Source organism: Lissotriton vulgaris, chromosome 10, assembly GCF_964263255.1.
Source record: "Lissotriton vulgaris chromosome 10, aLisVul1.2, whole genome shotgun sequence".
Taxonomy (NCBI): Eukaryota; Metazoa; Chordata; class Amphibia; order Caudata; family Salamandridae; genus Lissotriton; species Lissotriton vulgaris.
Window position 1 is genome coordinate 630516139 of NC_141698.1, and position 12300 is coordinate 630528438.

General features: G+C 43.1%; 1 protein-coding gene across 2 annotated transcripts in view; it reads right to left on the reverse strand.

The window, feature by feature from the left end:
* Positions 1-12300, reverse strand: part of KMT2C (lysine methyltransferase 2C) — a 1555522-nt gene that overhangs the window by 156049 nt on the left and 1387173 nt on the right. For both annotated transcript variants that reach the window (XM_086941472.1, XM_086941471.1), the window contains 3 exons: positions 10874-11010; positions 8833-8975; positions 8421-8589 (listed from right to left, as the gene is read on the reverse strand). In XM_086941472.1, the coding sequence (XP_086797598.1) occupies positions 8421-8589; positions 8833-8975; positions 10874-11010 (449 nt within the window). The remainder of the gene's footprint in view (positions 1-8420; positions 8590-8832; positions 8976-10873; positions 11011-12300) is intronic.

Sequence of the window (12300 nt, forward strand, 5' to 3'; positions counted from 1 at the left end):
CCATGACAGCGGGAGGAGACAAAAATCCAGGCTCAGAGAAGAGGACAAGGCCACCTGCATCCTCTGAGTCCTCCGCCCAATCATGTTCGGACTCGCACTGCTGTGCAAAAGGGTCCTCCAACCCCTCCCAGTCAAGCACCTCCTCCACAGCCCGAGGCACAGGCAGCAGTGGCAAGGGAGGCTCAGGGGAAAACAAATGCTCCAACGGCGTTGGGAACGGCGGCAGGAATGGCTCCATATCCCAATTTGGGTCCCAAGCCGGAGCAAAATTGTCCGGAAACTCTGGCAAGGGCGTTGGTGGGATGAACGGAACCCATGGCGGCGCCGGGAACTGAGCCGCAGGGGGCGCCGGAGCCGCCAACGGAGGACCTTGCAGAGCCGGTGGCAAGCAAGGGCCCTTAAAAGGGACCGCAGAGACCGAAGGTGCGCCAGCGGGAGCCCTAGGCCTGAAAAGGCGGTCCATGGCGGCAAGAAACTCTTGCACCTGGGCCGGAGTCGCCGACGGACCCCGATAGGGCGGGTAGGCCGCTGGACTCCCAGGCTCCAACGGAGCAGCAGGGAAAGGACCCCTGGCCCCCTCGTCTGTGTCCTGAGACCGACGGGGGGATGTCGGCGAGTGTACACGCTTCTTTGACTTCTTCTTGCCCGATTCCAAGGGTGAAGACTTTGACCCCGAGAAGCGAGGATGATGGCTCCGCGGTCGGTCCCTCGATTGACCCCTGGACCTTGAACGGCGCAGGTAGGCCTCCAGCAGCTTTTGGGATCGCTCCCGCAAAGCCTTCGGCGTCATGGCCAGACAGTCGAAACATAACCGGGAGTCATGGTCGCGCTCCAGACAGTAGAGACCGATGCCAAGGCGGTCGGCCACCGACATCGTACGGCAACAGGCCCCGCAGGATTTAAACCCAGGCATCCCTACGTGGCACCAGGAGTCAAAGACTCAAAGAAGTAGAGACAAAAGTCTCAAAAAAGTTAGTAAAAAAATGACTAGGGTACGTGCTCTAACCGGATCTTCGCTTGCTGGTGCGGAAAAAGAAAGAAATGACATTAGCGTGCATGGGTGGCGCCGAAGTAGTCTCCGTGACGACATCTCGGCGCTTACGACACCAGTGACGGACAAGGAGCCGTACGACGCCACCTACCGACGCGCAGGGGTACTGCTGACTAAAAACTTTCCGGATCCAATCGGACGCCTTGGGATATTCTATGGTAAGGAATCTATCAATAACGTGTCTCTTTCAGAAAATAACAAATACTTACTGGAGAAAAAGAAATGTCCCAAAGGAGACAGAGAACATCCAACTTCCCGATGGGAAATGCATGACTATCAATAGTACCAAAGTCAAAGAGTATGGAAATATCCAGTATGTTCTTAAAGTGAAAATGGATCAAAAAGCGAACCTTCTCTTCTGATAAAACAAATCTTTTCAACCAAGTAAGGCATGGCCGTAAACAACTCTAGGGTAAATATCCAGACACTGCATCGCAGATGTCCTCCGAAGTAGAGTCCACGGGATAACCATGCTCCAAAATTGAACATAACAATACATATCACCTCCAAACAACTTGAATTGCCAAAAGTAATGTTTCCAGCAAAAAGGAGCACACTTCCATGGAACAAACTGCTATGTGCAGGTAAGGAACACATCACATAATACGACTGACCCCCTTGCCGGGAAGCATAACATAAAAATTATCCAACGCAAAAGCTATCCAATTGCCTAACGTAATGTCTCCATTAAAAAAAGAGCGCACTTCCATGGAAAAATTGCTATGCGCAGGTAAAGAATCCATCACGTAATAAAGCTGGCCTGACCCCCTCGCCAGGAAGCATAACCTAAAAATTATCCAACGCAACAGCTATATAACCTATACAACCCAAGTATAGGGACAACACTAAAGAACAAATAAACAGATAGAGTAATTAACCTCATCGCTGCTACGGAGATTTTCCTCCGGTGCTGGGCCCTAATAAAAACGGGCGAGGTCATGACGGAACGGTTCCGTCATGAACACAGCTCAACCGATGCTCATGACGGAACCGTTCGGTCATGAGCATCGAAGAGGTTAAGACTCTATCCCTTCGACCATCATGGAAGGGCCTTAATGCCAAGTCTGCCTGAGCCCCAAAAAGATGTTGTCAAAGGAATATCGACCAAAATTGCATGTACCACCTCTGAAAAACCTGAAGTTCTCCAAGTCGTAGTGCCACCAAAGATGCCAAGGCCCGACCTACTGAATCAGTAGTATCCATGCCTCATCTAATTATCAGCTTAGCTGCCTGTTGGTCATCTCTAATCAGCTGTTCAATATCAGAACTTCGGTCATCTCGAAGAGGATGATACAGAAAGTTTTGGTACTCCCTCATCTGGGCCATCCATGTGCCGGCTCATGGAAAGATGGGGAGACGTGAGGCAGAGAAATAAGCAATTGCTTCACGACAGCCGAAAAGCAGACGATCCAGTCCGGATGGGCCGGATGAAAAGGATGGAAACCGAAAAGCCTCAGTTTCAATTGGAGGTCACTATTTTACATAAATGATGAAGCCAGCCAATGAAAAGGAGGGGCGGAGCTTCAAGTCCCCTTCCGAAATCTCCTCATCCACAATATGTCTCGCAGAGCGAACAGCCCATGCGTGCTGCAACACTAGGCGAGACCTAAAACGTGAATGTTATGACGACTGCTCAATGCCAGATATCCTGTGCCAATTGTGAGTGCAGACAGGAGTGTGTCACTCCTTGCTTCTGCATGTTGTCTGTTTTTATGAGGACAGTCTTGTTTTGAAGCGCTGGTAGAAAAGAGTCGAGGGCTAGCTTGATGGCTAGCAGTTCTAGGTATATGATGTGGGCAATGGATGCCTGTAGGCTGAATGCCCTGGATTGTAGTGATGAAGGTGGGTACCCATCCTGTTAGAGAGGCATCTGGGATAATGGTCACTTGCGTAAGGGTGTCTAGAAACAGCCTGCCCATCAAGAGGTGTTTGGTGTTCCACCAGTGAATAGAATCGTGGGCTCTTGTTGGTGCCAACACTAGATCGTCCCAATCTCCTTCCACTTATGTCCATTGTTTAGCTGGACAAACCTGTCCAGGGCACATAAATAACCGTGCATATGATACTATAGCTTTGGAGGAAGCCATCACGCTCAAAAGTATCATTACAATTGTAACTGTAATGTAACGAAGTGTCTGAAAAAGAAATGGTAGTTGCTGGACTGCCTTTACTCTCTATGGGTTTAGGATGCATTGCCTGTCTGTACACCATGCATGGACCCAAGGAAGGTCGAGAAATAGGATCCCGGTTTGTTGGTAGAAGAGGCCTTTGAGGGATTACATCTGTCTCTGCTTTTGCTCTGCTGAGCCTTCTGGAACTGGAGTCGATATTCCTCAAATGGTGCTCTTTGGCTGGGGCCCAGTTGTGCTCCTCCAATCCCCCAATGTAGTATGGCCCATGCCTAAGCGTTTTACTGAAGGGGATTGTAAGGCACCCCGTCAACATTGCGATTTATTATTTAATTTTTTTTACATTTTCTCTAGCTTTGGATCAACTTGAAGGACGAACAAGGGATCCCTATCAAATGGTACATTAGGAAGACTTTCTTGTACCTCTGGACTGAACCCTTATACTCTGAGCCAAGGATGCAGCCATACCAGTATGCTAGCATTAATAACTCTGGCTGGTGTGTCGGCTGTCTTCATGTGCGCCTAATGATGGCGTTGCGGATTATCTTCTCATCAGAAACAAGGTCCCACCCCTCTTTTTCTTTGTTCTACCAGAAAATGCTTAAGCAGCTCCTCCAGAGCCTACAATGATGGTGCTTTCGCAGCAATGAGCAGCTTCCCCATAAGCCACATTCCTCGCAACTGTGTATTTTTTTGACTCCTTACATGGAGGAAGAGCATCTCCAGTTGATTGTTCAGAAGTTCTTTTGTGTACTGTATGTATTATGTGTGAGTCTGGTATGATGTCTCTTCTGATGTAGGTTGGATCTTGAGGAGCTGGTTTATTTTTTTTCACTATGTTTTCTCTATGCTCAGGGTGTCATGGCTTGTGCCAGAAAACTCTTGAGCATGGGAAGATATGTAACAGACTTTTCTGTCTTAAAGAGGGTTGCGGAACGGACATTTTCTTTTCCTCCACAGTGAGCATCTTCAACTGATAAGGCTAAGCTGCCGGGTGTATCACAGCATGATATGACGTTGTATCATCTGGAGGCGCAGGCTTCACAGAGTATGGCTCGATGTCCATGTCATCCTGTGGGTCAACTATATAATCCTCCCAAGGATCTTAGAATGCGTCTTTCCCAGCATCGTCAAGATAATAAGGGCTCCCATGGACAGAATTGCTGGACATGGGTATCTGGAAGTGGAGAATGTGGTGGTAGGGGAGGCAGTAGTGTGGGAGTCATGGAAATCAAGGGGGACTAGTAGGTAAGTGCCTTACCCTTATTGGGACTGGGTTCTTGTAGGTGAGAATGTGAATGGGGGGTGTTCCTTAGTAGACAGAGTATCCTCTTTGGTAGTGTCAGGAGGCCTGGAGCTAGAGACTTGGCCACGATCCTCCCAGTATTTGGATGGATAAGTTGTCTGTTGTTCATCAAGTACATTTGTACACTTTACAAATATAGAGTCCTGTGAAGCCTGCAAATTAGGTGTCAACTAAGGCATCGACTCAGGTTTTGGAAGTCAAAGCATCCCTGGCTTCTGTCTACTTCGGCTCAAAAGCTTGGTGAGGTGTTGAGGCTTTCGACCCATGAGGGTGGAAGCCATTTTGGTGCCAACAGGGTCTTCAGCTTCGATACAGAGCATGGTATGTAGGCACTCTTCAGCATTGCAGGGGCCTTCGGAGGATCAGTGACCTTTACTTTGCCATGAAGGGTTTAATGAAAGGGAGACACATGCATGAACGGACCCATGAATTTATAGGGGCCCATAGATTTTGGCTTTGGCAAACAAGGTGCCGCTTCCAGTTAAGCCACCAAAGTGTTTGATAGGGTAAATTTGCAATATCTGAAAACACTATTAGGCCACTACAATTTAGGGGATAAGTTCTGTGGTGTGACACAGGAGATCTATAAGGCACCCTCCGCAAGGATCGTCTTAAATTGCAATTTGACAGCAGGCTTTAAAAGATCAGGAGGGACTAGGCAGGGCTGCCCGCTCTCTTTGCTAGTATTTAATTTGTAAATCGAGACTTTAGCCAGTAAGATCAAAAAGGAGTGGGGAAAAAATTCTTTATGAGTAACTCTTGGGTAAAAAAGATCTCTTTCTATGCTGATGATGTGATGATCTATATGGCATATCTAGGCTCCACTTTGGAAGCGTTGGACTGTTTGATCTTTGACTTCGGGAATGTCTCTGGGTATGAGGCAAATCCAGCAAAACAAAGGAAGTCATGGTCTGGAATATGGAAGTAAAAAAAATCATCTTATAAAGAGAGAATTAAAAAATCTGGGTATTAGAATGAATCAAAATCTAGAGAAAATGGAGCAATTACATTTTAGACGGGAGTTGATCACACCACTAACACTATATGGTAGATCAAATTTAATTAAGATGTCCATTCTACCTAATTTTACTATATTTTTAATACCATACTGGTACACGTCAGGAAATCATGGCTAGATAAATTAAATGGGAGAAAAAACTATTTTATATGGGCTTCTAAGGTGCAAGACTTTCAAGAGTGAAACGGAGTAGGAAACGCGTTAAAGAAGGTATTGTGCTGCCATATTTTCAATTGCATGCTTAGGCCTTTCAGCTTTAAAACTTTAGGTTCTTTTTGACAGACTGGAGTGACGTTGAAGGAGACCACATGTTTAAATAAATGCGGACGGAAGCAGAAGGTGAATGGTTAAATTTGTGTATAAGTTTGGAGATATGTGGTACTTTAAAAAGGTGAGGTTAAAGGTGCTGCAGGCAGAGGCGCTGCTCTGGGTACAGATTAGACGCCCCAAAAAATCCCCCATATTATAGTTGATTTGCTCCAATATGGAATTCCCAAGGGACGCCTGAGTGCTTGAAGGATAGGCTGGCGGTTGGGCTCAAAGATGCTGGAATATTAAAATAGGTCAACTACTACAGGCGGGGGAACTGTGCTCTTGGGAAGAGTTGCAGGCAACGGCCAATGAATCCATCTCCAAATTCAAACTATCAGTTGAACAGTTGGTCCCAGGGTACAGGGGTGGGAGGAGAGAAAGGAGATACATCATTGATGGAGACTTCTGCCTGCCTGAGATGGGGAGAGCACTTTCCAAGATCACAGTTACATCATATGTGGCAAGTATCTATGAGCACTTTGTATACCATGGTAAGACCTGCCTTTTTAACGAGGAATCATTTGTTCTCCCTTCATAAAACCTTCTCGACTCCTAGTAGAATGGCTATGCTGCAAGGGTTGAAGGAGGTATGCTGTGAGAAGTGTGGGGCGCGCGATGCTGAGGATCTTCGCATGTTTGCCACCTGTCCCAGTTTCCAGCTGTTTTGGGAAGAAGTTGGTGAGGTTTTGAATAGCATATTCAAGTGCAGCTTGGAGGTGACCTGCATGATGATTATCTTTGGCTAAGTATTCGGGCCTAGCGCCCTCCAGGACACAGCTGCAAGTTGTTATTCTTCTTAATTTTACTAGAGAGAAGAGAAATTTGTAAGCAATGGATATCCACCTCACGTCCTACTAAAACTGAATGGCTGAGCTCAGCTGCATATGTATGTAAAATGGATATGAGCCGTGCACATGCAAAAGGATCTAAAATGTGGGCCCCTTTGGTGACATGGCTAGGAGGAGAAAGTTGGAAGAGTAGACAGGTGATAAGATAGATGGAGGCATGTGACATTCAGTCCTCCCCTCCCTCCTTTTCCAATGAGTAAGCAAATCCGGTTAATCAGATACGGTGTTGGGCAAAGTCTAGGCTACATAGGTCGGAAAACTCTTCCTTTACCTGAGTAACCTTCGTCTCCTTGGCAGCAGGACAGATGGCTAAAAGGAGAGTCAGGTGGTCAGTCTGAAGTTAGTATGGCAAATGAAGAAAAAATAAATAAAACCTTATTCAATGACATGAACATGGACAGCTTCAAACCTCCAAATTTTACTAAATGCCAAATCACTTGGATTCAGTCTGAACACAAACCTCACCTCAAGAAACAAAGACAGCCTAGTACAAGCTCTCCCTTCTAAAGAAACCGTTTCTACCAGAAAGTGACTTCCGAACTATTGCTCAAGACCTCATACTCTTGCATCTGGATGGTGGTAACGTACTGCTCAATGGCCTCCCAGACTTCAAACTGACATTCCTTAAGGTGTTTTCACAGGCCGCAGCAAGTCTCATCCAGTGCATGAAGAAATATGATCACATCACCCCCAGGCTGATGGAACTCTATTTGCCCCTCTTGATAAAAGCATCATCTTCAAATCAGTAATATCAATTACAAAGACATCACAACTTGCAACCCTGTTTGTTTTACAGACAAGCTCACAATCACTGGTGGTTCTCAGCAGACCCACAGCCAGGACACGATTAGATTGCAGACAAAGAAAAGCAGGGCCTTTTCTAATTATGGACCTAGGATCTGGAACTTCTCTACCCCAAAGCTGTTCAAACTTAGGAAAGAGTTTAAGATACACTCCTTTAAAGAACACTACACCACAATGTATTAATCGTCCAAAAACCAGCTTCCTCTACTTTCACTTACTGACTTTATGGTTGTCTTTATCCCCGTACAACACTCCACTGCGTATTGGCTACCATGGCACTATAGAAATACCATATACATAAGCATATGTCACAATGTTAGTACACTACAGTCCCTGTGACTGGACCTCTCTGTTTAGTCCCTCTTAGGATGTGTGATTAGGACCTAACATTACCAAAATAATGGAGATCCTTTAGAAAGTATACCATGAAAGAGTTAACTCAAAGGTTTGTCTTTTGAGAAAAAATTTTAATATTCCTTTGTGTAAGTCTTCAAATATATGCTCGATTAAGATACCAAACGTTAACATTAGTCTGGAGTTACTGAGACTACAGTGAAAGAGTGAAAACCATCAATGATTTTTTTCAGCAGTCTAAAGAAAATGTGCAGCTTTTGGGGAGAGTTAGAGGGGGTCTAGGCTAGTCTAGACAGGAGCTTATTTATACCAATAACTAAGTATTCTGTACAACACCTTAAGAGTGAGAAGATATGCATGTACACAACATGCTTTATTAAACTTCTAAAAAAGGATTCGTTAATATTTAACATGCAAATCAAGATACGCTAGTTTATAGCTGAAATCATTACAAATGTAGATGAATGCAAAATCAGTGTGGCAATGTCTGAATACCCTTCTCCCACAGGGATGTGGATGCCATTTTTCAAAATGTTATGTAAAAAATATTTAAAACAGAGCACTTTCATTATCATGAAAAACACATATAAAGACTGACCTGAATATGAGAGCGAGCCAAGTATACATTTGACTTCCACTCTGTCTTCATTTTACGATATTGAGAGGACTTCGAATGGACAAACTGCTTACTGTAAGGCGCATTTAACTCTCCTGTTACTGTGCTCTGAAAGGACTTAGATGTGCTGGTGCTGTTTAAGGTGTGAGGCCTAAACATTGAGAAACACGCACATAAAAGAGAAGATAAAAACAAACTGAAGTTGTCTCTGAATAGATCATAAACAGAATATAATCTTTGCCTATACATAAATATATGGACATTTTTATTTTAACAAGACACACATACATTATGAAAGATAGCAGAGTCTGTAAGCAGCAGACAAAAACACAAAAATAGAACTTGGTCACCTAAAACAACTTGTGTTTCATAATTTAAAATTAAAAGAAAATACCTTAACACAAACCTCTTGACATGGCTACTCATTTTCGGCTCAGAGCGAGTACAGCCCGTGGGGTTGATGGAAAGAGGAAGCTCCATTAATGGATTGCGGCCATATCGAAAAGTGTAGTTTTCACAGGCTTCTACCCCTGGAAGCTAAGAAATTAGATTTAGGTGTTAATCCGGTAGAAAGCATTACAAAATGCCCAGATATATTAACAAAAAGTCAGATGGGTATGCTTCTTGCATAATTGTATATTTGATTTTTCACCTGAAGTGCCTTTTTTAAAAATATCAAGTTGCACTTTTTTGTTTGTGTTCAGATGTACGCTGTCACTGTGCATTCCTGCTGTTTAAAGGTGTACATTTGCCAAATGGACTAAACTGTATGCATGGGCACTCACAGCATATATTTGAAAATTATCGCTGTAACCTCATGCTTGATTTTTATTTTGCAGCAATAAGGGTTCATTGTAGCCATCTAATCTTGTGGGTGTGTTATTTATTGAACAGTCTGACTAGATCAGAATTTCTAATGATATCAGAGTACACTCTCAAGCTACAAAGACTTGACTTCATTGACTAGAAAAGGAACACATGAATCTGTAACGCATTCCCATAACAGTTATACACATATTCACACAGTTCAATGAGCTATCCACTAACCTATTTGTCAGTATTAACACGGACATCAGCATACACACTGACAAAGTTAGGAGTTAGTACTCCCACCAAGAGCCTCAAATGTGGAAAGAAACCACAGTGCAAAGCATATATTCGTAATATTTGTATGAAAGAGGGACGAAAGTGACAAAGCAATGGACCGATTTGTACAGATAAATCTGCAAATACCTGCTACATGAAAAATGGGTACATTACTAATAAACTACTTAACTCTTTAGCAGCCATCTGAGTTCGGGGACAATAGATGTTTGCTCCAATTACACCACAACCCCATCTTAATCAAGCAGCAGTGGGATACTGTCGATAAACATTCTATAAAAATATCCCCCTGAAGCTTTCCCTGGTTTCTGAAAACTTGGGATTGAATTATACTATACACTCAATAAGATCACCAAAGTTCAGAAAATAAACTACATAAAATAAAATTAAGCTATAACCATTTGAAACCCTGAGTACTTTTTATTGCCACATACATCTGGTTACGTTTTTTGTTTTTTATGGAAATGTAAACGTTTTGCAATGAACATAAAATTCAACACTGTCTACCTAAAAATATCACAATTAAGTTTAGTTACCCAAAAGTATTACTGTGACAATTAGTTTAGATGTTATAGGGTCTATTCTACAACTGATCAGTAACAATTTTTCTCTCTAGTAACCTATTATGCTCATAATATACTCTACCCCAACTTTTGTGAAATGAAAGCAAGTGTGTTGAGGGTCACTTTTAGCATTCTAAATGGAGGTAAATTCGCTGTGCCTTTGCAGTGCAAGCTGCTTAATCATGAAAACTACTGCCAATGATTTACAGAAAAAAAGGACAGGCAAGGCCATCTAATGTTGATAGTGAGGTAATCAAGAAAATCAGCGTGTTTAAAAGTAAACCAAACTTTATTTTCAAACTAGCATGGTACTTCTATTCAACGAAGAAAACATGAGTAGCTAGCTATAACAAATGACTACTGTCCTTAACAGTTTTGCACTTTGTCAAATTCGATGTGCCAGACAAGCTTGCGGCTTTCCATGGATGAAAGCTGCCTCCTTACATGAATATGGCCTGCTGCAAGACAAGTTTTCTCAATGCTTTCTCAAAACTCTACCATCAAGTTATTAGGCGATATCTAATTATGTCACTTAGTTCTAAAAAAAAAAGAGAAAATATTAAATATGTGCTTTGAGTAACTACATATCTGAGGCCATAAAGACGTTTGAAAGTGTATTGTACAAATCTCTGAAACATAACATTATAATAATTTGCATTAAGAGTCATGATGCTGGACACCCACCACAAATATTACAAATAAACACTTCTGCAATCAATCATGTTACACAAAGTTTAAATATCAGTAGTGATGCAGGGGATTACTTACAGATTCAGCTATTCTTGCCACAGCAGAGACTGTTAAACCAAACAGGTCTTCCCCTTTCAAGTACATCGGAAACAGCCGCAGGATTTCAGTGTCCTTCCTACATAGTGCAACAGGTTCCAGGATTTTATCCCAAACACCTAGTAATACCATTCACCGGATACAAGAAGGCATACAGAGTTACTTACAACTCAAAGGAGCATTCCTTATTAGAAAGACTTTATTCTAAATGTTGTTTTACAGGCATACTTCTAAAGAAAATAAACATGTGCAAACTATTCCAAAAGAATCAAATCTGTGTCCGATATTTTCAATTCAGCCTCGAACTTGCATGAACAAACTTTTAAACTAAAGAACTATTTTTTTCTGAATGCCAGCTAGAAGCTCAGCTAACAGAGAGAAAGGGAGAGGATTGTGAAAGTCCACCAAGGCAGTATTATAACAGAGCAGGCACCCACACTACAGTAAATCTGACTAGAATCCTTTCAGTTGCTTGTAAACTGCCAATTGGAAAGCAGTGAGCAGGACTGGTGCTAAAAGAGCGCCTCAATGGATGGACTCAGTAGAGTATGAATTTTGACAAGCAACAACTCAGAGGAAGCTGAAAATTACAGGACCAAGATAAAATTATTTACAGCACGGATCTTTATCTTTAATATGGGCTCCAGAACTCAGTGACTTTTTGGGGTACATCATCACTGGAAGAGACAATCCCAGTACAGAACACTTTCAAACGGTTTCAGATTTTGCCAAGACTCAAAAAAGATAAAGCGGTATAAAGTAGCAGTGACAGTGGGGACATTAGACTATGTAAGCATAAAAATTCAGGCAGAGTTTCCATCCGAGGACCTCCCACAATCCAAGGAAGGAACAAACTACGTATCCATAATGTTCCTTTAAATACATATAAAAAGAAGGCAAATGCACATAATTGAAAGAGGGGAAGCTCTGCTTTCCAAAGCTGTGTAACTACTGGTCTTAATTGTGCTGATTAGATAAAAGTTACTTGCCTTCGGTAACGGTGTATCTGGTAGAGAAGACTCTAGACGCAGATTCCTTAACGTAGAATTATCCTCAGATGTGAGACTGGATCCGAAATTTGTTTTGCCACAGCATCCCTGCGCACCGGGGGGACGGCATCGAGCGACTCCGCCCACGCGTCGTCCGTGCACGTGACGTCAGCGAGGGCACATAAGTCCCACCCAGGCGCCCAAAGTCAGTTTTCTTCGGATAATTTTTCCGAACCACAACGCTGAGCCACCAGACAAACTGTGGGAACATGGGATCATGGGAACAGTGTGCGAAATAGCAGAACATTTGGAAAAAGGAAAGGTGAGGAACAACATCATAAGGAGTAGTGCCAGACACTGCAGTACCCAAGGGCAGGGAAATAAAATAAAGAATAAAGGATAAAGCCCAGCCCTGAACCA